We start from the raw sequence: 24,342 nt of genomic DNA, 5'->3' as shown, positions 1-24,342 counted from the left end.
TTTCGTTCAATAAGTCTATAGATACTCTTTTGTTTTTATTTCTTCTTTGGTATTGGTGCACCTTTAGTAGTAGGTTTCTTTGCAGGTGGAGGTGGATCTCTCTTTCTCTTTTGATTTTGATTGAGATTATTGATTTGTGATTCATCGATATTGGAACGTCTATCTGCTGCAGCTGCCTTTGAATCTAAAGTATCCCAATCCTCACCGGAATCTTCACTCTCTTCTTCAGAGTAATCGGATGACATTGATGATTGTGATGATAACTAATAAATGAAATATTAGTCAGTAAATTAACTAAACAAAAAATTCCTATAGATTTTGTCATTACACTTACGTAATCAGATGAAACATCGGATTCAGTTGGTTCATAATCTTCATCGTCGTCGGAATCCTCTCCACCGGAACCACCACCACCATCTCCTTGTGGATCGAGGAAAGACCATCCACCGTCTTCCTTCCAACGCTTGAGATCCGATTTGATCTCAACCATAATTCTCTTCCAGTTGAGATTTCTCTCGGACATGTAGAATTTGATGTTGCAGGAATCCAGCCATTCCTTGATGGTCTCGAAATACTCTCTTGGGATGATACTGATACGAATGGTTGGTCTCGAGTAGTCTTTGAATACGAATACCAAATCAAAGTTACGAAGTGCACGACTGACACGCTCGAAGCAAGCAATCTCCACCTCCTCCAGTGTCAGCACAAAGAACGGTGTCTCCAACAGCGACACCAAGCACTGTACCGACGGTTGCAACAACACCGTATTGACATTGGGCACACCATAGAATGCAAGATCTCTGTAGGGAATATCGAATTCGAATCCACCGCCTGGGACAAGCTCTTCGACACGCTTGACAAAGTTTTGGTACTCAGTGTTGAGCTTCTTCTTGATCTCACGCTCACGTCTCTCCTCCTCGAGCTCGTCGCTCATCGAGCGACTGGTGACATCGAGTGACTGTGAAAGCTCGGAAATCTCAGAGTAAAACTGGACGTCCTTTGATTTCTTCTTACCGATCATCAGTGCATCGTAGAGATGGAAGTGAATGATGACCATCGACTCTTGTTCGGCCTGCTGGAACAGAGCGTGCTTGATATTCTTGTAGAGGATATCGATTGGAGTCTTGTCTTTATTTCCGGTGGGGTTGAAACGCAAACCGTTGTCGTGTGCCTCGAGATTACCGAGTGAACGACGACCAGAGATGGTTGGACGCACCGAGACATCGGCCAAACGTGGGAAACGACCTCTGGTGAGAATCAACTTTTCCTGAGCGATCAGTGTTGACTTGTCACGAGTTTCCGTCTCACGAGTGGTAACACGCTTTCTCATCTCCTTGATGATACGCACGTAGTTGTTGAGAGTTCTGATGTCTTGGACACGGAAAGTGACTTCACGAATGAACAACAACTGCTTTGGCACGAGTTCGGCTTGTTCCGGTGTAAACGACGACGGTGTATTGAAATTGATTCTAAGATACTCTTCGGTCTTTGAAACGTTCTTGATAGTGGAAATATGGAAGGGAACGATGTAACCATAGATGGGCAACAAGATACTCTCTTTGTTCATATCGATGGTGATCTTGTTCTTGACGACATCACTTGGATATCCAGCGGGACCATTGTTATATAAAGTCAGTGGGTTATTAAACATTGAGTAGTCTTCAGTGCCTTGTTTAGATCCTCCCTCAGTTGTCTTTTTCTCCATTGCTCTAATCTTTGCCTCTGTTTCTTCAAGATTTCTTTGTGCCAACATATTCTTTAAAAAATAAAAATAAATAAATAAGAATCGATTACTTGGGTATGTTAATTTAACAAACCAAATTACTCACTTGATGATCTTTTCTCTTTTCCTCTGCAGTTCTCTTTGAATCTCTCTTTTTACCGGTGATTGCCTTTAGGTCGTCGGTCATTTCCAATACCAAAGATGGATCATGTTTTGCACTTGTCGAATCATCCATGGTATCACCATCTTCAGAAATAAAGTAAAATACATCGTTTGGTTTCTTTCCACACTCTGATGTCAATACATTTACTTTTCCTTCATCATCAATTGATACTGTATCACCAATCATCAATGAATAACTAAATTGATTTTAAAACAACTAATATAAGTATATATTTTATATTTAAAATATTATATTTATATACATACAGTTTTGATTTATCATCTTTAAATTTCTTTGCTTCAATATTTTGGAATCCAACAACCACATTCAATACCATTCCACCTTTAATTAACTTTTGATTCGATGCACTAATATTTGCATATGATTCTTGGAATTCCAATCCAATCTAAAAAACAAGATTATAATAATTATGATTATTATTATTATTGTTGTTAAATTAATAGATATGTTAACTACTTACACCATAACCACAACTCTTTAAAAAGTATTTTAATAACTCTGGTTTCTCAGCTTCAATCACTTGTGTTGCTTTTTCGTAGATTTGACTGAATTTGACGCCAGGTTTGAGTTGCTTGATGATCTGATTCTGTACGTTGAGTAGTAGCTGATAGTTCTTTTGTTGCTCGTCTACGGGATCGATAATGTAGGTTCTGGCAATGTTGGAACAATAGGTTTTGTAACGAGCACCAAGTGATACTACAATGGTACCAAAGTGTAGATTATCTTCGTTGCTAGTGGCATTGAACTTCAAGTCGTAGACACCACCACTCTGAATGATTGGCATATAGGCATAGTCGACAGTGTCCTTTGTCAAACGAGTACTGATCTTCTCTGGTGCATTGAAAACGTCCAAAGTAAACTCTGTCAACTGTGAATGTGACTCTTTCTCTTCCTTATCGATAATCTTTTCGATTCTTGGTAACAAGAATGACATCAATACTTTATCTGAAATCTTTGCAGAGTATGTTATATTTTTCTGTACAGCAGATGGTAACAAATAATTAATACGACACATTACTGGTTACACTATTTAACACTAGTGATTAAATAAACATACCAATTCTTGAGTATCTTTAATAGCTAATAAAGAAGATAAACCTTGTGTAATATCAACTTTTTCCATTCCTGAAGATTCGATTGCCTCTTCCCATGACTTTCCAAAATCACCCAAATACTTTTCCTTTCCGATAACACCCATATGTTTCTAGATAATAAATAATAAGTAAAAAATTTATAAAAAAAAAATAGATAATGTTGATAATCTTACACCTGTCTTTGATTTCTTCATCTCTGCAATAACTGATTCAAAATTTGCTTTGTTATTATCAGATTTATCGATTGTGTGAAAGTGGAATGGTTTCTGTTCACCTTCTTCTGGTTTATCAATTGCTTCAAAAATTGAAACTATAATAATAGATTATGTTATTAATATTAATAGTTAGCTAGTAGATTAACAGATCTGTGAATCGCATATCGATATCTTACTTTTCTTTTGACTTGCAACTATATGTATTGACTTTTTCAAGAAAACGATAAGAGTCTCTCTAAGTTCGTATCCAAAGAGCCACGATTGCATCATTGTAACTTTTTGATATGGGTTTTGATCGTTTGGTGCACCCAATGCTAATACCAAGCAATCAGCTGACTTCCAGAGTGCATCGTTCTCTGCGTTCTCCCATGATTGATAGAGACTACGTAATCTCTGGTTGAATGTCTTACTGTCGATTCTTACATCCGAACTTCCATTACTTGTTGTCGTTGTTGTAGTTGTTGAACCACCATTACTTGTTTTTGCATCCATTTATTAGCTACTTTATTATTATTACTAATGATTTCTAATAACTATTAATCTATAACTATTAAAATATAACTAATAAATAATAAATATATATAAATTAAAAACTAAATCTTAGAAAAAACACTTTTAAATTTTCTAAAAATAGAGATAATTATAATATTTAGATATATACAACTAACTTAACTAACTATATATAAATATATATATATATAAACAATTTATAAGATAAAGAACAATAACAAATGAAACAGAAAAAAAAACAAAAAACAAAAGTAACAAACTTTATTCTTCTTGTAAAAAAAGAATAAATTGCAATTAATTATCAAATAAAATCAAATTTAATAAATAATTTAACTATCTATTATTATTTTTTTTAATTATTGTGAAAAATAACAAAGTTCAAAGACAATGATAGATAAAGCGCGCCCAAACAAAGTTTTGTTTAATTAAAAAAAAAAAAAAATCGATTTTTTTAAAATTTCTAATAATTTTTTTGAAGTTCATATTTTTAAAATTCATCAAACAACTTCCCACATTGTTTCAAACTATAATGAATCTAAAATTATTATCATCAATAATGAAAGAATAAATTGTAAATATTGATTCTATTAATATTTGTTTTATAAATACAAATATAAATGAAATTTAACATTTATGTTTTATCTATTCTATTCTATTGGATTGATGATTTTATTTATTTGTAATTAACAAATAACTTTGTTGTTGAAATTTTGTAAAATCTAATTTTTTTTTTTATTTTTATTTTTTATTTTTTGCTCTGCTGGTATCAAATTATTATGATCATTTTTTGATAGCTAATTTCAAATAAACATTTTGATTATAATAGTTGGTCGATGATTTTTTATTATTGAATTTTTTATTAATGATCAATAAAAATAAAAATCATGTCGATTTAATTAATTGTAGAGTAAAATTGAAGTGCTCTCTTTGTTTGATTGGACAGAATGCTTTGGAACTTAAATTAGGACAATCAAAGAATTTGAAATGGGCGACCAAACAATTAACCATATCGAAGTCTAGCTAACCTAAAAACTCAAATCTTAATTAAATTTCGTTATAAAATCTGATTACGAGATTTAAAGTTTAATTATTTGCAGGTTTAAGTAATTTTCTCCAACACATACCCCTCATTTGCAAATATTGTATGATGCAAAGTAAACAAAAAACAAAAAAAACAAGAAATTTGAAAAACAAAAGAGCACACAATTTTTTTGATCAAAAAAATCTGCAGTCACCAATTTTTATTTTTTTGATCATTTTAGCTATCCTTCTTCATTCGATAGCCACAAGTTTCTAATTATTTTGTAAAAACAACAAATTTTTTAAACGTTTTTATTTTGATTGATCAGTAGAGTTTTTATCTCGAAACTGTTTTGATTACTATCTCGAAATTCGATTGGACAGAATGTTTTCATACATACAATCATTACAACTTCCCAGTTTTTCAATGATATTATTTCGAAACTGTCGTTTCATTGATTGGTGCTCAGCTGAGAAGTCTTTTGATCAAACCTTTCTCTATCTTGTAAGGGTTTAATCCTAAGCAGAATCTGATAAGTTGAGAACAACTTTTTTCGAATTAATAGGGCGATCACCTATGAACTTGCACATATTTGTTACAGATTAAAAAAAAAAGAGTATAATGTTGGAAAAAAAAAAATCTTTAAATTTTTTTCAGTAAAATTTGAATGTGTGGACAATGAGTTGTCGATCACAATAAATACTCGGACTCCGGAGTCTTAAAATTCATCATTTGTAAAATCAACCAACTATAATAAATATCATTATATATTTGTATTACTACTATTATTATTATCTGTATTCTAATTAATAACTTCTACCAAACAAAATGTTGAAATATATTCTCGCTTTAGTTTTGGTCACTGTTGCCGTCAGTTTGGCCTGTGACGATCCATTCGTTGAAATGCCACGTCCAACTCGTCTCTTGTATCCAGAGGATTTATCTCGTGCTGAGCGTAAATACCACGAAAAGTACATGCAAATTGCCTATGATCTTGCCATTGAAAAGAACAACTTGTTCACCACTGTAATTGTTGCTCCAAACGGTACTGTCGCTTGCACTGGTCTCAACCAAAATGAAAACTCTGCCATCTACCACGGTGAAATGGTTGCCATCATGAACTGTTCACGTATTCACAACAAAAACACCTGGGAAGGTTATTCTTTGTACACTACTGGTGAATCATGTGTTATGTGTCACGCCGCTGCCATGTGGGCTGGTTTCTCCAAGGTAAGAAAAGTTTTAAACAAGGGATTTGATTCTTTTATTAATTTCGAATCTAATATAAATTATGTTTTTATAAATTTAGGTTATCTACGGTACTTCCATCCAAACCATGTATTGTGACAAATGTCTCGGTCAAATCCCAGTTCTCTCGAATCAAATCAATGCTCTTGCTTATGGTCTTTCAGGAAATAACTCTCCAGCTCAAGTAATTGGTGGTATCCTTAGAAAGAAGACCGATACCATTTATCCAAACTTCTGTTTGCAGCCATCAAATGGATGGCATGTAGACCCAATCTGTTCTAAGTGTGCAAAATACCCAGAATTAGATGATTAAATTATTTAAATTAATAAACAATCTACTCTATTCTTCATAATATTGTAATTCAATAAGTAAATAAACCTTATTAGTAGTTTTTTTTATGAGTAACTAAAATTAATTACTAAAGTTACCACCATATTAATTTTCAGTTTCGGTTATCTCTAGCTCAAATAAAGACCCAATTATATATTTCCAAAGAACCATAGGTGAATTGAATTAAACTATACCTCCACGTTGATTCTCCTTGAAGAGTGAATTTTTAATAATAGATGATTCACTTAGTCCAACCAATCGATATATATAACTATACTGATAATTATCAATAAATACCAAACCATCTAAATATGCTGGTTGTGGAGCTTGGGATATAGAGAATTGAATAGTATGCCTTATTGGCTAGGAAATAGGCTTGAACACGTTGATTGTGAATTTGGTATTGGTGGCATAGACAATGACAGAAGAGCTCTGTCCAGTATTTAGCTTAAAAATTCTGTTGTTGAGAACCAATTCGAAAATCGTCAGTGATTTAATAATATTTTTTGAATAAATTATGAATATTGATCTTACAAATAATTAAAAATCTATAATACTACTGACAAAAATTAAATGCACAATATAAAAAAAATTGATATATTTATTTTAAAAAGAGTTTCAAAAACATATTAAAATTTGGGGTTAAACCACACAAAATTTTTTAATTTTTTTCTATACTTCGGACCAAAGAACATCTTCACCACAAAGTGATCTTGGGCAACAGTATGGATAATCCTTGTCTTCATTTCCATAAACCACTTTACAACCTGGTGCAACTTGGAATTCGGGACAACCCACTGCAGAGAAAGAAAATTCATTTATTTTTTCGATTCGCATACATGGCTGCTTTGAGAGACAGCTACGAGCACTAAGATAAGAACCAAGATTGTAGTATATTTCATTTTCTTTGGTTTAATATTTAGATTTATTATATTGAAAATAAATATTTATAATTGTATATATATTAATCTTGTTAAGATGATTCATATTTATAGGGAAAACATCAATGAAAATGCTGATCGGTTTTTTCACACTAAAAATATTATCAATTTATTAAATTATGTGATCTATCTAATTGGTTTTTATTTTCTGATTTTTCATTTTCCCCCACTGTTGATCAGCAGATAGAAAATGCATTTTCACTTCTTCAATTTAACCTAATCCGAGATGGGTAAACTTTATTCATTTCTTAACATGGTCAGACTACTGATTATTATTATTTTTCATAGTTTTATTTAATTTCGTTTTTGTTTTTACAAATAAATATATAATTAATTTTTTTTGTTATTATAATAATTAACAAAAAAAAAAAAAAAAAAAGTAAAATGATATTGATCTTGATTGTTAATATTAAAATTATTATTATTATTATTATTGAATTCTAGTGTAGAATCTATATTGTTTGTTTCTCTTGTATAATATATATAGCACTGTTAATACAACTGATATGATGAATAGTGGGATGAGCACACCCAAGATGATTCCTAAACTGTGATTACCACCAGAGTTATCTTTCTTTCCTTTGAATTGTAGTTGAATAGCTTTTGTAGTCTTTTGATATTCAAGCTTGAATTGTTCGAGTGCGGGATCAGCAATGATCGTGTGGAAATCCGATTCAAAGTAGAGTTGAGTGCTGAGTAGTTTGTAGGTGTAGTCACGTGTAAGACTGGCCGGTGCCGATACGTTGTAGCTGAATGTACCGTTCAGCGTGATGATATTCAAGACACTGAGCGCTGCGTTGGCACTGTTTCCCATGACCTGATCCATTGTGAGAGTGGCATCGGCAGAGAGCATATCGAGATAGCCGACGATGTTCAAGCTATTGGCGGAACCAATTCGAATGGAACCAATCGATTCGAGATTTCCAAGGATCTGTGCGTTGGAGAGTGCGAGAATCGATCCGTTATTATAGAATTTGAAGAGATGAAGCAGTGGTGTATCGACCAAGCTCAGCTGACCGGTGGCACCTTGCAACATGTTTCCTTGGTGACATGTCACATTCTTGTGAATAAAGACACTACCATAGGTCTCCAAACACATGGTTGGTGTGAGATTCTGTTGGATATCAAGAGTTGCATTTGGAGAAACTAAAACCAAACCATTGAAATCAAATGCAGCTGCCAACACTACGAAACCACTGAGTTGCAATGTGAATAACGGCTGGTTTTTAACGTAGGGTTGGGTGGTCGTCAATGAGTAGAGTGTTGCATTTGAAACGGCCAAAGTAATGGCACCGTTACCACCAATGACAAACTGGTTATAGAGATTCTGTGCGTTGTTTCCACCGATTGTAAGAGTTGCTCCGTTATCAATGGTAATCATTGTACTATCGATAATGGTTGGTGTGTTGAGATAACGGATGTTGGAATCACCAATGATAGTGATAGCAGCACCCTGTTGGAGAACTAAATTGGTAACACCCAACTCTGAGAATGTCGCTTGCAGTCCAGCGTTAATGGTGAGAGTGGTTGCAGTGAGACGACCACTGAATACATTGGAAGTGTTTGTAAGAGTGAGTGTTCCAATGTTGGCTGTTGCGTTGGTAGCCACTGTTATACGATCGAGTATAGCTGTTTGGACAAAGAGAGTGGCGCTATCCGCCACCGAAATGGTACCGAGGGTGTCAATGGTGAGTGCCAACAACGTCGATTGGTCATAGAGAGAGATGCTCGATGATGCATCGCCTGTAATAATGTCATCGACCATCGATTTCAACGATGAGTTTTGACCGATGTGGAGTGACGCCGTGTCTGTCAACTGAATGGAGCTTGCAGAGAGTTGCGCGCCGTTCATCACTTGAATCAACACAGAACTGACCGAGAGTGCATCGCCAGTGACATTCATGGAGGCATTCAAGTTGAGGAATGTCTGTTGACCACCGACAATGTTGAGCGCACCAATACTAATCGGTGTGAGCACATTGAGATCGATAGCGGTATCATCTTTCGAGAGATCTATGCTAAACAAATATTGTGTAGGATTGACCAACGCATTGGTATCATTCCACAGAGTTGCATCAGTAAAAGGTGTGCATACACCGGTTGCACCTGAAGTGACACAAGTGGCAGTAGAGTTGAAAACTGCTACCTTTAAAGCATCAGCAGCAACAACACTACAACAAACAAACAATAAAAATAATGATAATATTTTGTTATTTATCATTATATTGTTATCTAAAAGTGACCTATCTAAATCTTTTGAAATAACTTGATACTTATAATTAAAAGATATAGATAAAAAATAAATAAACAAAAAAAAAAAAAAAGTAAAGTGTGTTTTTTGTTTTTCAAATTTAAATTAAAAAAAAATGAATTTTGTTGTGTGACAGTGAGTTCTCACTATCGCAACACAATTGTTGACAAATTAAACAGAATATAAATACTGGGTGTTCATTTTTATTTTATTTTGATAATTTGTTTAAAAAAAAAAAGTTTTATATTGATAAGTTTCTGTTGCTAGAAACAATTTATTGAAGTCTCTACATTTCTCTTCACAACAAAGTCAATTAAATAATGGTTTCAAAAATAATAGTAATATTTTTATTACAATTCATTTTCCAATCTAAAAAAGTAGATCGAGATCTTAAAAAAAAAAAAAAAAAATAGGCAAGTTTGAAAAAAAAGAGAAACCCATTTTTTGTTAGATTTTGATCAAATTAGACCACGAAAAAAAAAAGCACTAAAAATATAAATTATAAAAAGTAAATTTTAATTTTTTTTATTTTAGAAAAAGGGTAATACTCACGACTAAACAATCAGAATTCTAAAAATTCATATTTAGATTATTTATTATTATATATTATATTTATTTATTTATTGTGTAGGTTTTAACCACCAATTTCAATCCAACTTAAATCAAATCAACGATCAAAACAGATTCAGAAAAACCACACCTTATCACACTTCACCACCTTTACACATACTTTTAAAAAAAAAAAAAGTACATTTCATTAGAAATACTTGTTACATTTTTTTTTTATTCGGAGACCAGTTATTGCTAAAGTGTTGTGTGTGTGTACTCGTGTGTGATAAACTTATCAAAGTTTTGATATTTGATTGATAGATTGATTGGTTTGTGTATTGTTAATAGTGTTTATGTATAGTAAGTAAAATTTGTGTATAAATATAAGTTTAAATATTTATTGGTATAAAAGATTATAAAGTAGTTAGTAAATTGTAAGTTCTATAGTGATTATGTTTTATAAATAAAATATTTGAATAATTAAAATCAATAACTCCAACAACAATAAAAACAGCAGAACAATAGAAAATCAACAAAATAATTAATTATTTACAGAGTGTTGCTGCTATTAGATTTTACATTATTGCATTGATTGAATGTAAGGAAGGAATATAATAATATTGTTATCCACATCGAATACCAAATAAACAGACAAACAACTTTTAAAATCATCAACTATTAACTACCTAAAAAATCAAATGTTATATATCATTATCAACATCATCATTAACATCACCAAAATCATAATCATCATCATTATCATCATCAAACCAATTCTGAATTTGGTTAAATTTTATATCATTCATTATCAACATCATAATAATCAAATCATATTTGTCAATCAATTAAACATAGAAATAACTTTATATAGTTATTTAGCTATTTTAATCTTAAGATTGGACTTTAAACTAAAAAAGTACAAAAAAAAACAATTTTTGTTTGAAAAAAAAAAATATCTTTTAAAAAAAAATCGATTGATTGTTGTGTTAAGATAACCCAAAACAAAATAAATTTGTTCAAGTGGTTGTGGAGAGTCACTTGGCACTTAGGACTTCACACACACAAAAACTTTTTAAAAATTTAATTTAAAAAACGCACTATAACATCGATGTAGCAACAATCTTTAAAATTGTTACTTACTCCTTACACACAATCATTCATTTAATTATTATTAGAAAAAAAAAGAAAAAATTAGCCAACCAATCATCGTTACCCACACTCAAATCGTTCAACAATCAGTAAAAACAGCCAATCCAAGCAATTATTATTTCTTTTAAATTTTTAATTTATTCACTCTTTACACAAAACACTTTACACTTTTTATTTATTTATTTTATTATTATTTATAACAACTCCATGTATTTTTAAAAATTAACAACTATACTTACTCATTTACTTTATTTATTTAATAACAAATCAATTATCAAATCTTACAGATTTATTTCACAATTATAATAGTATCAAATTTATTTATTTATAGGTAGGTTTTGTTAATTAATTCTAATATCTGGCAGACAATCAATTGTAAAAGATTAGTTTAGTACTAGTTACGACAATAACAACTGATCAAAAGATATCAATATTTGATATGGCATTAGATTGAACAATCAATCAGGAACTGTAATTTAATGATTGATTGATTGACTGATCGATTTAAAGCTAATCAGCAATTCAGTTCATCAATCAAAAACAATGCATAGGATTTACATTGTTTTTATATAACAGTTTGAATAGAATGCATCAAATAACAACTACATTATTTAGACCAATCATCAATTAATTAATCTCGATCAATTATCTATTCCTTCGATTCAACTATTTTTATTTTCGCAGCCAAGCAGCCTATAATAATATTATTAAAGCATCAACAAATAACAACAACAACAACAGCATAACATCAATTAGAACAACAACAGGAACGTTGGAATTTAGGAATTGAATTGAAATATCAAATTAATTATCAATCTGACAATCGTATACGATAGATATATTGCATCCACCAATCATATCATCTCAATCTCAATCTCATTCTTTCTGTATCTATATTTCAAATAGATAAAACTGACCATCCCAACAACAAACTTATCATATCATATCATATCATATCATCATACAAACAACCAACTTATTATATCATATTATCATACCACATATTATATAAAGTACCATATAAATACGATACGACACGCATTATTATCAACAAAATAGCAATTTATAATGGTGTTTGTTTATAAATAATAATAATAATAGTAAAAATTACATCATTTTTTAATATAATTATAAACACGTAAACCATTCACACCACACACAATAAAATTAAAAAAATAATGTGTGTATTATGATTTTTGTCCAATATTTCACACCATCTCTTATATAAGTCCAATACCATTCATTCAACAAACCCCACCACACACCCAACTGTTAATCGATCCATCCATAATATGAAACAAAACACTATTACATTAGTATGATTGTCATCATCAATCATTATACGCTTACGCTTACTTTTTGTTTTTCTTTTTTACCCCACTTCATGATATTACAGAGGATTTATGAATCACGCACACCACAAACACACTCACACACTCACACATATTATTACTGCAAATATCTTAATATTATTTATATTTTAATCATCTCATAGATTGCCTATTGGTTAGTTTATTATTGTCATCGTCAATCATCTCGAAATAAGAAATTTTAATACAAGTAGCATCAAATATAGATACATTTATAATACTCAATTGAGTCGATTATGACAATTATTAATTTATATTTATAACAATAGTATTAGTAATAATAATAATAATAATAACACCATAGCAACATTCAACAAGCCAACAGTTGTTAAAACATTAGTAATACTTTAACCACAATAGTATCTATATCTATATCTATATACATATTAATATTATTACTATCAAATTGTTGATTTCATTATTGATATATCTAAAGATTGATCCCCACTCATTCTCTCTTTCTTTTTATATTTATCGACAACTTCCTAAACTGGGTATTGTTAAATATACCATTTTACCTATATAGGAAATCCTATTATTTAATTAAAACTTTTTATTATTATTATTTATCTATTATAATTTTTATTTTTGGTTTAATCCACTTCTCTCTCTCTCTCTTTATTTTTTGTTTAGTTGGAGTTCTTTTTCTTTTTTTTTTTTTTTTGTTTGTTGTTAAATTAATTTTTAGTGACATATTAATAGTTGTAAATCAATCAATAATAATCAGTCCAACCAAATCAAATCAAATCAAATTCTAAATTTCTATTTTTAAATTGTATTTTAACATTGATCTTTTTTTTTTTATTTTTACTTTTTTTAGATCTAAAAATAAAAATTATAATTATATAAAATATAGAAAATGTCATCATCAAAGATATCGAATAATCCAAATGATGAAGTTTTAAGACGAATTAAAACAGTTTCCAGTATGGTATGTTATTTTTAAATAGAAAACATTGTTATTCAAAACATTTTGATTTTCAATTATTAACATTTTATTTAAATTTAACTATTATTATTTATATAGGATGGATTGGAACAATTTGCAAAATCAACAGAAAGAGGAATTAATGCATTAAAAGATATAAAGAGATTTTTTAAACTGAGATCACAGATAGAAGAGGAATATTCAAAGAAATTGGCAACTCTAGCCAAGTTTGAACCGACAGTCACTGCCGGTTGTATTAGTTCAACGATAATGGATGCATGGGCACAGGTCAGACAGGAGACTGCTTGGGAAGCGGGCTATCACGAGACACTCTCTAATAATTTGAATGACGGCATCGTCAATTCCATCGATACACTGGTGTCTAGTCTGGAGAAACGAAACACAACTATAATGACCGACGCCAAGCATTCATTCAACAACTACTCGGACAGCGTTCAACGTCTGCGGAAAACGCGTCAGACATGCGAGCGTGCCTTTAAAGACATGGTTGGCGATAGTGGTTCGCGAAACACCGCCGGCGACACACAGAAAATCAATCGTCGCGTTCTCAAACAGAGTCAAGATGCGATCAAGTTTGATCGTGAACACCGCGAGCAAGTCAACGAGACGAATTCGCTACAATCCACTTTCTTTGGCTCCATCATCCCAAAGACAATGGTCGAGTTTTACAAGATGGAAATCTACAGGTCACACATGTTGAAGCAATATTTTCTAAAGTTTCTAAACATGGTTTATCTCCCGGACAACTACGATGCCGAGATGTCGGGACTGCGCGATCGACTCACAAACCTCAGCACCGACAACGAAGTCATTGACTTTATTCAGCGCATCAAGCCATCGGTCTCAACCGAAGCCAACCCACGCCCGTTCGAGGTAATCGACTTCCGAACGGCTGCTGCCTCCATCTCTGTTTCCGACTCTAGCAACATACCATCGTCTTCACTTCTCTCACAATTCCCAACACCAGCATCCTCACCTTCCTCATCGATCGACGAGAAACCACTCACTCCAACCAAAGACAAAAAAGACAGACTATCGGTACACATTAAAAAGCGATGGAGTACCAGTTTCAACTTTTCCTCTTCATCAAAGAAACAGCTACAGTTTGGAGTGTCGTTGGAGGACCTGATGAATGCGCAGCGAAAGACACACCCAACACTTGAAATTCCACATGTTTTGGTGGTGATGAAACGCAGAATGATAAAGATGAATGCCTTCCAAACCGAAGGAATATTCAGAGTGCCATCGCGTCTTGTCGATATCGACTCTACCAAGAAACAAATGAATGATAATAACTTTGATCTATCGCTAGTCGAGAATGTACATACCATTTCATCGTTGTTGAAACTGTGGATTCGTGAACTTCCCGAACCTCTCATTCCTTTTGGAATGTACGATTCAGTGATCGGTGCACTCAACGATCCAAACGAGCTGATCAATCAATTCTTCAGACTGCCTGTATACAATCAAAGAGTACTCTCCTATGTCTTGGAGATCATGCGACTCTGTGCAGCTCCAGAGAATATTAAAGCAACTCTAATGACATTCGACAATCTCTCTACTTGTTTCGCGCCATCCATTATACGTACCAGTTCTTTAGAGTTGTCGAATGCAATGGAAGGTCTAACCAAAGAAATCTCTGTTATCAAATTAATGTTAGAGGTCGTTCCACCACTTCCAATCGACGATCGTATCGAACCATCGTCTGGATCGACATCCCCACAACTGACATCGACAAACCAAGGTTCCTCGGCATTAACACCACCTCGTGCTGGCAACAGCATTCCTTTCACCTCACCGCAATCCATCAGTGCTGCTTCCGCTGGAAGTAGTGGCAGTAACAGTAGCAGTCGTAGCATTCCAACACCAATCATTCAATCACCTAAATCCGACCAGATATCGTCGCCTATGAATACACCTTCGAGTCCACGCTCACCTTCTCTCAACAGCCAAGGTTCTTCATCGACACCGATCGACATACCACACGGTCTCTCACCATCCACCATCTCACCCAACAACAGTCTGGTGGAATCACCTTCACTTGCCCTCGAAGACTATCCAATCCATGAACCAGCCAAACATCTCATTGAAGATTTCCACTCGAATATGGTTCAATTGTATCTGGATGTCAGTAGCGGTGCAGAAGTCAGTGCTTACTCAGCGATGACCGTGTCTTACACCATTGTTAAACTTACCCGTTGGCTAGAGGATTTCGTTACCAATACATTCCAAGTCGATTCCTATGAGTCACTTCTTTTGGAAATCGAAAAGAACAACTTTATTTCACCACCACCCGTCAACTTTAAGGTTGCATCATCAACGCCCTGCTTACGACCCATTGAACTTTCCAACATGATTCCAGCGGCATTGAAGCAGTGGATTTTGATTTTCACATTAGTTGTCAACTATGCATCACACTATCTCTGCTATCTCGGTGGAATGGTAACCGGTAGCACACCAAAAGAACAACTGCAGCAAGTCGAAGACTTTTTCAACCGTAACAAACTTATTACACTCTCAGATGTATCGCAATCCTCGCACAATGGAATCGATATAAATGCATCGATAAAGTTGATCTATGGAACCGTTGAGATGTCAGGATCACACCTACCAGAAACCATACAAAAACAGATTGCTCAACATCCAGATTTAACAGAATCATTACAATTACAATTTAAACAATCAATGTCATTAGAAAATAATATTACTAATAATAATCAACAACTACAACAACCAACTAGTAATCCACTTTCAATTTCATCATCGATATCAGCACAACGACATGAAAATACATTCCAAATGGAAGAGGAAGAAGTAATGGATGAACAACTCTATGAGGAAGATGAAGTACAATTGACTTCAAGTAACTCAATTACACCACCCAACTTGTTAAAGTCATCATTGAACCAACAGGATCTCATTAGACAATCGACATTTTTAGTTATCGACAAGTTGAACGAAAGAAAGAATATGGTTGTCAACGAAGATTGGAGTGAAAAAGAACAACAGGTTGCACTCTCCTTGATTGCCAAACAGATGCAAGCAATCAAAGTTGGTTTAGAGAGTTTTGTAGTTGAAATTGGAGTGCCCGTAGCACCAGAGGTTAGATCAGATGAGAAAGCACCAACAGCACACGGTCAAATCGTTATTTTCACAAAGAATTTCATAGAGAGATCCACACAACTGTTGCGAGCTGTCATCAATTCACTAAACACCCTAAACTCACAACTCTATGAACATTTAGTTTCAAAATTATTCGAAATTAAACGTCTTTTAGAAAATTAATAAATCTTTTTTTTATTTTATAAATCTTGTTTGAAATATTGACAATAAACTGTTTAGATAAAATTATTTTCTTAAGTTTTTTTTTTTTTTTTTGAAATATCAAAAAGAAAATCAAAAAGGTTTTCATTTGTAATTTAATTTAAACTGGTCAAATTATCTTTTAATGGGTAATATTGAAAGTGCACCTAAGAATGTTAAAGAAACAATCAGAGAAAATGATAAAAACAAACAAGTTAAAATAGTGTGTTCGTGGATAGCAAAAAAATCATTGTTTAGTTGGTTTGGTCCCAATCACTGGTCTGTCATTTTGCAACTTGATAATGGTCAATATGCATGTATTCAAAAGCATAACTATAGTTTTGTAGTATCGTTGGTGAGAAACTCATTGGAGTCGGCAGCACTCGAAACCTGGGGTGAGACAGGTCGGAGAGTCAGGTTATCATGCTATGGAGAGGTTGACAACATCACATGGAGCTCCTTCTTTGAAAGATTTGTCTATGATCAAAGATATTTCTTACTTTTCGATGATTGCCAAAATTTCTCAAGAAGTATAATAAAATACCTAAATAATAAATCGGTCGGAATCTTCCCAATTGAAAATGGTCCAATTTATTATCCATAATTGTAAATATAATTTTTGAAAAAGATCGATAATAAATAAAAATAGAAATTCCTATTCGTTTTTTTGTAGTTCCACAACACATCCCAAATTTAAGTAAAGAAATTGAGTTTTTTGAAAGCCAAACTATTTTTTTAGTCGGTTCACATTTGCACATCTTTTTGGTTTTACAAAAAAAAAAATCTAAAAAAATAAAAGTGATCATCATTTTTATGTTAATGAATTCCATTTTTTATTGTATCTTTTAAAGATATCTTAAACTCGAAATCAAAACCCAAAAGTCACACATGTTTTCTCAAGATTGGGATTTATTGGTAACTACAAAAAAAAAAAAAACAAAGAAAAGAAAAATAGAAAATATCTAAATCATGATATTGTCAGTAAAAATCTATCGATCAACATGACATTAGTATGACAACAACAGTATTGTAATACCATGATTAAGATGTCACCAAACAGATATTTCTCTATTCAAATAATACATCGGAGGTCGTAGATTATAATATCTAAACATGTTCATTTTCGACTTTGAACTATCATTTTTTGATAGATAAATACCAACACCATCATAACATTGATTGAAAATCTATATCATGAAGTATCAATTATTTTTAGGTAAATACAAAAATTATATAATTATACTATCAATCTAGATTGTTAACATTTTTTTTTTGATTTCTAGTTTTTATACTTTTAATAGTAACATGTTGTTATGCTCAAACATGTTCAACTAATGCAAGTTGGAGAGAGCCAGTTGCATCAGCTAGTGTTCCAGTTTCACCAGCTATTCTCACACAAAATCCAGCATATTCTATCTATGGAACATCAGATACTCAATGGAGAGTGATGTGTGATTGGAACTATGATCAAACTACCTTGACAGTGGCCACAGGTCTTTCCAATGGTTTGTCAGTGGCAGGTGCCCTGAAATTGACTACCTCTGTTTGGGGACCAAGATATGTGTTTTTGGCATCCAGACAATCGACTACCATTGCCTATCGTGCAGGTCGCCAGTATCAAGTAGACTTTTCTTTCCTTCTAGGTGAGACACAAGCTCAGTACAATACCATCACCAACATCTCTGTTATTATAGCCAAGAAGATCGATGTCAACGGTTGGCCAAATGGTTGGTTATCCGAAGACTTTATTGTTGCACGTATCAAAGGTACCACCTATGGAAGTTGGAGTTCCACCAACGCTTGGGTAACCAAACAAATTCTATTCACTCCTTCGATTGATATTGCCGAGTCCACACTTTTCATTCAAATCTACTTTAACGAACTGTCTGGACCGACACCAAGAAAATATTATTTCCGTGATCTCAGATTAACTGTACCATCGTACGCAATCACAACACCAGCCAATCTGCTCACCCAAGATTCAGAGTCAATCGTACTTCCAAGACCACCTCAATCACTTGATCCACAAGACATCTCGAAATGTCCTTATCTCCAGACTGGATTGAAACATTGGCACGATCCAGCTACTTGGGGAGCAGCAGGTGTACCTTCTCCAAACACAAATATCACCCTGCCAGCCAATACAAAAGTTTTGGTATCATCTTGCTCCATGTCTTCAACTCAAGTGTACCAAAAGATTGTTGTTCCAGCCACCAGTGAATTGATATTCATGGACGCCAATATGACTATTAATTTCCGTGATATCTATGTACAAGGTAAACTTATTATGGGTACCACTCAATGTCGTTACAATGCACGAATCAATTTAATCTTTAGCGGTGCCAAAACATTGCAAGATAATATTGCACCATTCCTAGGAACAAAGGGTATTGGTGTTGCACAGAATGCATTCATTTCTATGCACGGTAAACAATATCATAACACTTGGACCAAGTTGGCTACAACTGCATACACTGGTGATCGTGTTGTCTACCTGTTGGACAATGTAAACTGGGAAGTAGGACAACAAGTATTCATTACAACCTCTTATATGCTTGATGATCCTTCGTACAACCTAAATGAAATCCTTACGATCGAAGCAATCCAAGGAAAAAGAGTTCAGTTCACGCAACCGGTGCAATATCTTCATTACGGTGGTCAAGAATACCAATCTGAAATCGGTTTGCTCAGCAGAAGAATCAAACTATCTGGTTCACAAGCAGATTCTACTGAAGCCAATGGATTTGGAGGACAGTTGATTATTGTAGGAGAAGGACAAGTTGCAGGAGTAGAATTCGAACGATTTGGACAAAAGAATCTAAAGGCTAGATACCCAGTACATTTCCACTTGGCCAATACTGTCAAGAATTCTTATATTTCCGATTGTTCCGTACATGATTCCTTCTACCGTTGCATCACCATTCATGGTACAAACAATTTAACAGTAACAAGAAACACTGCTTTCAATGCATATGGACATTGCTATTACTTGGAGGATGGTGTCGAAGAGAACAACACAATCTCTTACAATTTGGGTGCCTATATTAAAACCATTGGTACTCCAGCGGCTGGAACTACACAACAAGGCGAATGGTTCTATGAAAGTGATGACCTAAAACAACCTGCTGATGTTGCTGCAAGCCCATTTTATATTACCAATTGTTATAATAGATTCATTGGAAATGCTGCAAGTGGTGGTTGGGCTGGATTTAGTTTTGTAAGTAAAAAAAATATAAAGTATTTATTAAATATTAATATTATGTTTATTTAGCCAAATCTTTATAAACCAATTGGAAATCATAAAACTGTTAATATTGTCCCTGCTTCTAGACCTTTCCTAGAGTTTAATGGAAATTCAGGACATTCTTCAGGTTTCTATTTCAATTTTGGTGGAACTTTTTATGTCGGTGGTAATCTTTCACATTCGTTGGTAGATGGTACACTGATTTACAATTCCGGTAGAACATCACGTCAAACCTTGACTTCATCTGGTAATATTGCATTCTTGACCTTTACCAATACCAAAGTATTCCTTTCTCATATGGGTGTCGCTCATTGGGGTGATACAGTTGAGGTAATCGGTTTGGAATCGCATGATTCCAGTCGTCCTGCTACTTTGTTTGGTCAGGCATGGCTCCACAATGCAATCGTTAATGGACAAACCCAAAATGCTCTCTCTCGACTCGACACTTACACCAGACAAGGTTTCCAATTCTACGATACCTTGGTTCAAACAGTTCTCAGTAACATTCAATTTAGAAATTTCATTCACAATCCAAATGCACCAAACCCAGAAGAAGATAACTCTGCTATTGTTGGTATTACATTCTCTGATGTCTATAAACCACAAGGTATCTCTGCAACCAAGAACATATCGTATGTCAATGTACCAGATTCTCAGATTGTCGGATTAAACGTAATTCCAACCGGAGCATCAAGATTCTTTAACTTTATGGATTGGGATGGTAGTGCAACAAAGCGAGGTGTTCCAACTCTTTTAGGATCCACTCCAAACTGGTGGAATTTCCATAGCTCCTGTTCATTCCAAAACAACTGGAAAACATGGCTTTGTAACAAGGTTCCAGGTTATGAGATTGCCAGTTTGTTCTTTAGAGTTCCTGGATTCATCGAGTGGAACGAGTCCTATCCTGGATGGCCACTCACACCCATTGGTAATTTCTCATTGTTTGGTAATGGAATTACCGATCGTCGCACTATCCCATTCACTCAGAATCCAGGTATGACCGGTATGTCCAATTTCGGTTGGTACATGTATACCTTTAGAGGATCACCAACTTTCATTGAGTTCCATCTACTCCAGATTCCATTCAACAATCACATCATCATGGCTATTCCATACCCAGCTGGAACCACATTCTCTATAGTTGCCTACTACTATGAAGAGAGTCGTACTTTCACACCAGTATCAAGTTTGGCAACACTTCGTGCTGGTTCAGGTCAGAACTTCTATTTCGATGGTGTCAATCTATATATTAAATTTGTAGATTTGGCAGCAACAGGTAGTTCAGATGAGTATTTTGAAAGAAATGGAGTTCGTGTTTACGGTGTAAACTGGGGTTTGTATGTACATATCCATGCTAATTGTGCAGGTGCAGTCAATGATGTATGCCCAGTTACACCTGATATCTTACCATACATGGTATAGATCTTATTTATTAATATTATTATTTTTACTTCCATAAGGAACATTATTTATTAAATAAATGTAACTTTTTATTTTACATTCAAAATTTTTTTTTTTTGATTTATTATTGAGCTCTGCTGATATTTGAAAGTCTATAAATGATCAGCAGAGTTGGAAAAAAACAATCATCAAAATCATAGTTACGGGAACCCCTTCCTTAATACCAACATCCTTCGTGCGCTGGAAAACGTTCAAAACTAAGACATCCATGCCAATCCACTACCACTTGAAAGTTCGTCCGATTTACCTAAAAACCAAGATCAACGAGCAAATCGAACTGCCATTATGCATGCTGGTGCAGACATCTGTTCTTGGAACAGAGTTGGCAAAGAATTAAAAGTAAATGTGGTTTATTGTAAACCTATAAAGATTAATAATATTATTAATGTTGTGATTTGTGATAAAGTCAATAATTTTTATTAAATGTGTTGATACTGCTGATATTAAATTAAACTATAAATTCAGCATTATTAATACTTAGATTTCCTTGGAAATTGATAATCGTATCCCGTTAAATTCTAAAGGAAAGAAAAAGGAGGAATCTATTGATATTATATCAATAAAAATCACATTATCATTTTATAAAACAAAAATAGTTGATTCTACTTGCGAAAATCGGAAGAACATTTTCTTGGAAATGTTGTCTATAGTTCTATTTTTTTATTTACATTGATTTATTTCTATTTTTTTAAAACAAAACAATGTGTGCCAATCAAGATTTAAAGATTTATCTAAAATTACAAAATTATAAATAAAAATTAAGTTAATATGTTTGATCATTTTTAAATATTAAAACTAAAGATCAAAAGTTGAAATCTATACTATTATTGAAAATCACTATAGAATTATATTTAAACATTATCAAATAAATTGGAATCTGATAAAAAGTTACATTTTTGTAAAACCATCGAATCGGTGGAGAAGAACGCCTAATGTAAGTAAAAATATAATAATAATAAATAAGATCTATACCAAGTATGGTAAGATATCAGTTGTCACTGGGCATACATCATTGACTGCATCTACACAATTAGCATGGATATGTACATACAAACCCCAGTTTTTGACTAACAGATAAAATTATTTTTAATAAACAAAATTTCAACACCCTTTTTTGGGTTTAAATAATTATATTTATTTATCTTTTTAATTGTCCGAGTGTGTTTGTTTAAAACAGTTTTTACAAAAAAACATTAAAGGTACAAATTGGGAAATTATATTTGTTTTATATTAATTTTATTTACAAATTTTATTATTTAATTAATTTACTCTTTACTTAATAAAGATAAAGATAAAGATAAATATTGAAGTTGAATGAATTTTGTATTTCATTTTTTATATATTTGTTAGAAAAATATGAAAATTTATCAATTTGTTAAAATATTATTATTATTTGTTTGTTTATTAGAGTTGGTATTGACTTGTCAGTATGACTGGCAATGTGGAAATAACCAACCATTTAGTCAGTGTAGTCATGATGCTTTTGATTTGTTGACTGGCATTGGTTATGACGATTCATTAGATAGAGTTATTCTACTGGGTAAATTCAATGGCATTACTAGTAATGCCAATGAACCACCTTATATTGCAAGTTTACCTGGAAATGGCGGTTCACCTCTCCAAGGTGATTATCCAATCATCACCGATAGTACAACTATCTACCACCGTACACAAGCACTCATTCACTACGATCAAACATTGAAGCTTGTCTACCTTGAAGCTGCACAATACAATTCCTATGGTGTCGGACCATATTTTTCATCGAACAACAGTTTCGTTACTACCTGGAGAACAACCAATTTGATACCGTTTGGAATGTATGTAGATGAGAGTACAGGCGATACATACACATGTGAATACTACCTACAGAGAAAGGCAGCCAATGGAACATCGATAGAGATGTTGCTGCAACCGGTGCGTTGTAATCACATAACCAGAATCGGAGAAAAGATCTACTATGTCGATCAATCGGGAATGTACAGTCTCAATCGTGATTGCAATCAATGTAGACAGGCGGACCTAGTTATAAGACTTCCATTCTATACGACTGCATTCGCTCGTTCCTCCAGTGCCTTTTACTTTGGTGTCACTCATAGTTTCGGTACCAACTACACCGGTATCTGGCAACTACCCATCGACCGAGCATCGGATATCTCCTATCTCAAGAAGATACACTCTTCTTCGACACACGGATTGATATTCAATCGCGATGCTATCAAGATGTTTGCAGCCACCGAAGATCACCAAGTTTTAAGATTCGAACAGCTCGATACTACCAACCCAACATCGACAACCATCTACAATCATAACCAAACAACCGAAGGTAGTTGTCGTTGTCGATCAAAATTCTCGGGTACCGATTGCAGAACTTGTAACCCGGGAACAGTCAGATGGCTAAACGGAATACCAGAGTGTGTCATCAAAGGTACTGGACCTATAAGTTGTCTGCAAGACTATGAGTGTAAATATCCCTACGGCTATTGTTCCAACGGATACTGTAAATGTCAAAATGATTTGACTTTTTCAGATACACTTGATCGATGTGATTGTTTCAATGGCACAATCTCATGGGATAACAATGGTTTACCTAAATGTTCAAAATAAATATCAACTGTTTTTTTAATACTAGCCAATTTTTTCAAAACTTCTATAATTTAAAAAATTATTCCGATGCAAACGTTTTGTTACCAGGGTTATGATTTTTATTTTTTTTTTTTGCAATTTTTAAAATTCTATGTGTGTTGTTATTTTTTGAGAGGTTGTTTTTTTTTTTAATTAAACATTGTTGTTTAAACAATA

General features: G+C 33.2%; 6 protein-coding genes across 6 annotated transcripts; 4 read left to right on the top strand and 2 right to left on the bottom strand.

The window, feature by feature from the left end:
• Positions 1-35: 35 nt before the first annotated feature.
• Positions 36-3,708, bottom strand: spt16 (FACT complex subunit SPT16; the record flags this gene model as incomplete). Its single annotated transcript, XM_020571614.1, has 8 exons — positions 36-263; positions 335-1,756; positions 1,830-2,082; positions 2,153-2,292; positions 2,368-2,924; positions 2,961-3,111; positions 3,175-3,311; positions 3,393-3,708. 8 exons carry the CDS (start codon positions 3,706-3,708, stop codon positions 36-38), a joined length of 3,204 nt encoding a protein of 1,067 aa, XP_020438888.1.
• Positions 3,709-5,575: 1,867 nt separating this feature from the next.
• On the top strand, positions 5,576-6,308 carry PPL_00588 (nucleoside deaminase; the record flags this gene model as incomplete). Its single annotated transcript, XM_020571613.1, has 2 exons — positions 5,576-5,977; positions 6,057-6,308. The coding sequence occupies 2 exons, from the start codon at positions 5,576-5,578 to the stop codon at positions 6,306-6,308; spliced, it is 654 nt and encodes a 217-aa protein (XP_020438887.1).
• A 201-nt stretch (positions 6,309-6,509) lies between these two features.
• PPL_00587 (uncharacterized protein) lies at positions 6,510-12,258 on the bottom strand (the record flags this gene model as incomplete). Its single annotated transcript, XM_020571612.1, has 5 exons — positions 6,510-6,689; positions 7,005-7,231; positions 7,826-9,539; positions 10,229-10,247; positions 12,215-12,258. The coding sequence occupies 5 exons, from the start codon at positions 12,256-12,258 to the stop codon at positions 6,510-6,512; spliced, it is 2,184 nt and encodes a 727-aa protein (XP_020438886.1).
• A 1,187-nt stretch (positions 12,259-13,445) lies between these two features.
• mgp3 (RhoGAP domain-containing protein) lies at positions 13,446-16,820 on the top strand (the record flags this gene model as incomplete). Its single annotated transcript, XM_020571611.1, has 2 exons — positions 13,446-13,517; positions 13,614-16,820. The coding sequence occupies 2 exons, from the start codon at positions 13,446-13,448 to the stop codon at positions 16,818-16,820; spliced, it is 3,279 nt and encodes a 1,092-aa protein (XP_020438885.1).
• Positions 16,821-16,983: 163 nt separating this feature from the next.
• Positions 16,984-21,504, top strand: PPL_00585 (uncharacterized protein; the record flags this gene model as incomplete). Its single annotated transcript, XM_020571610.1, has 3 exons — positions 16,984-17,368; positions 18,140-20,055; positions 20,110-21,504. 3 exons carry the CDS (start codon positions 16,984-16,986, stop codon positions 21,502-21,504), a joined length of 3,696 nt encoding a protein of 1,231 aa, XP_020438884.1.
• Positions 21,505-22,899: 1,395 nt separating this feature from the next.
• PPL_00584 (uncharacterized protein) lies at positions 22,900-24,147 on the top strand (the record flags this gene model as incomplete). Its single annotated transcript, XM_020571609.1, has 1 exon — positions 22,900-24,147. The coding sequence occupies one exon, from the start codon at positions 22,900-22,902 to the stop codon at positions 24,145-24,147; it is 1,248 nt and encodes a 415-aa protein (XP_020438883.1).
• Between the last annotated feature and the right edge of the window lie 195 nt (positions 24,148-24,342).

Source organism: Heterostelium album (assembly GCF_000004825.1).
Source record: "Heterostelium album PN500 unplaced genomic scaffold PPL_scaffold1, whole genome shotgun sequence".
NCBI lineage: Eukaryota > Evosea > Eumycetozoa > Acytosteliales > Acytosteliaceae > Heterostelium > Heterostelium album.
This window is presented reverse-complemented; position numbering and strand designations above follow the sequence as displayed.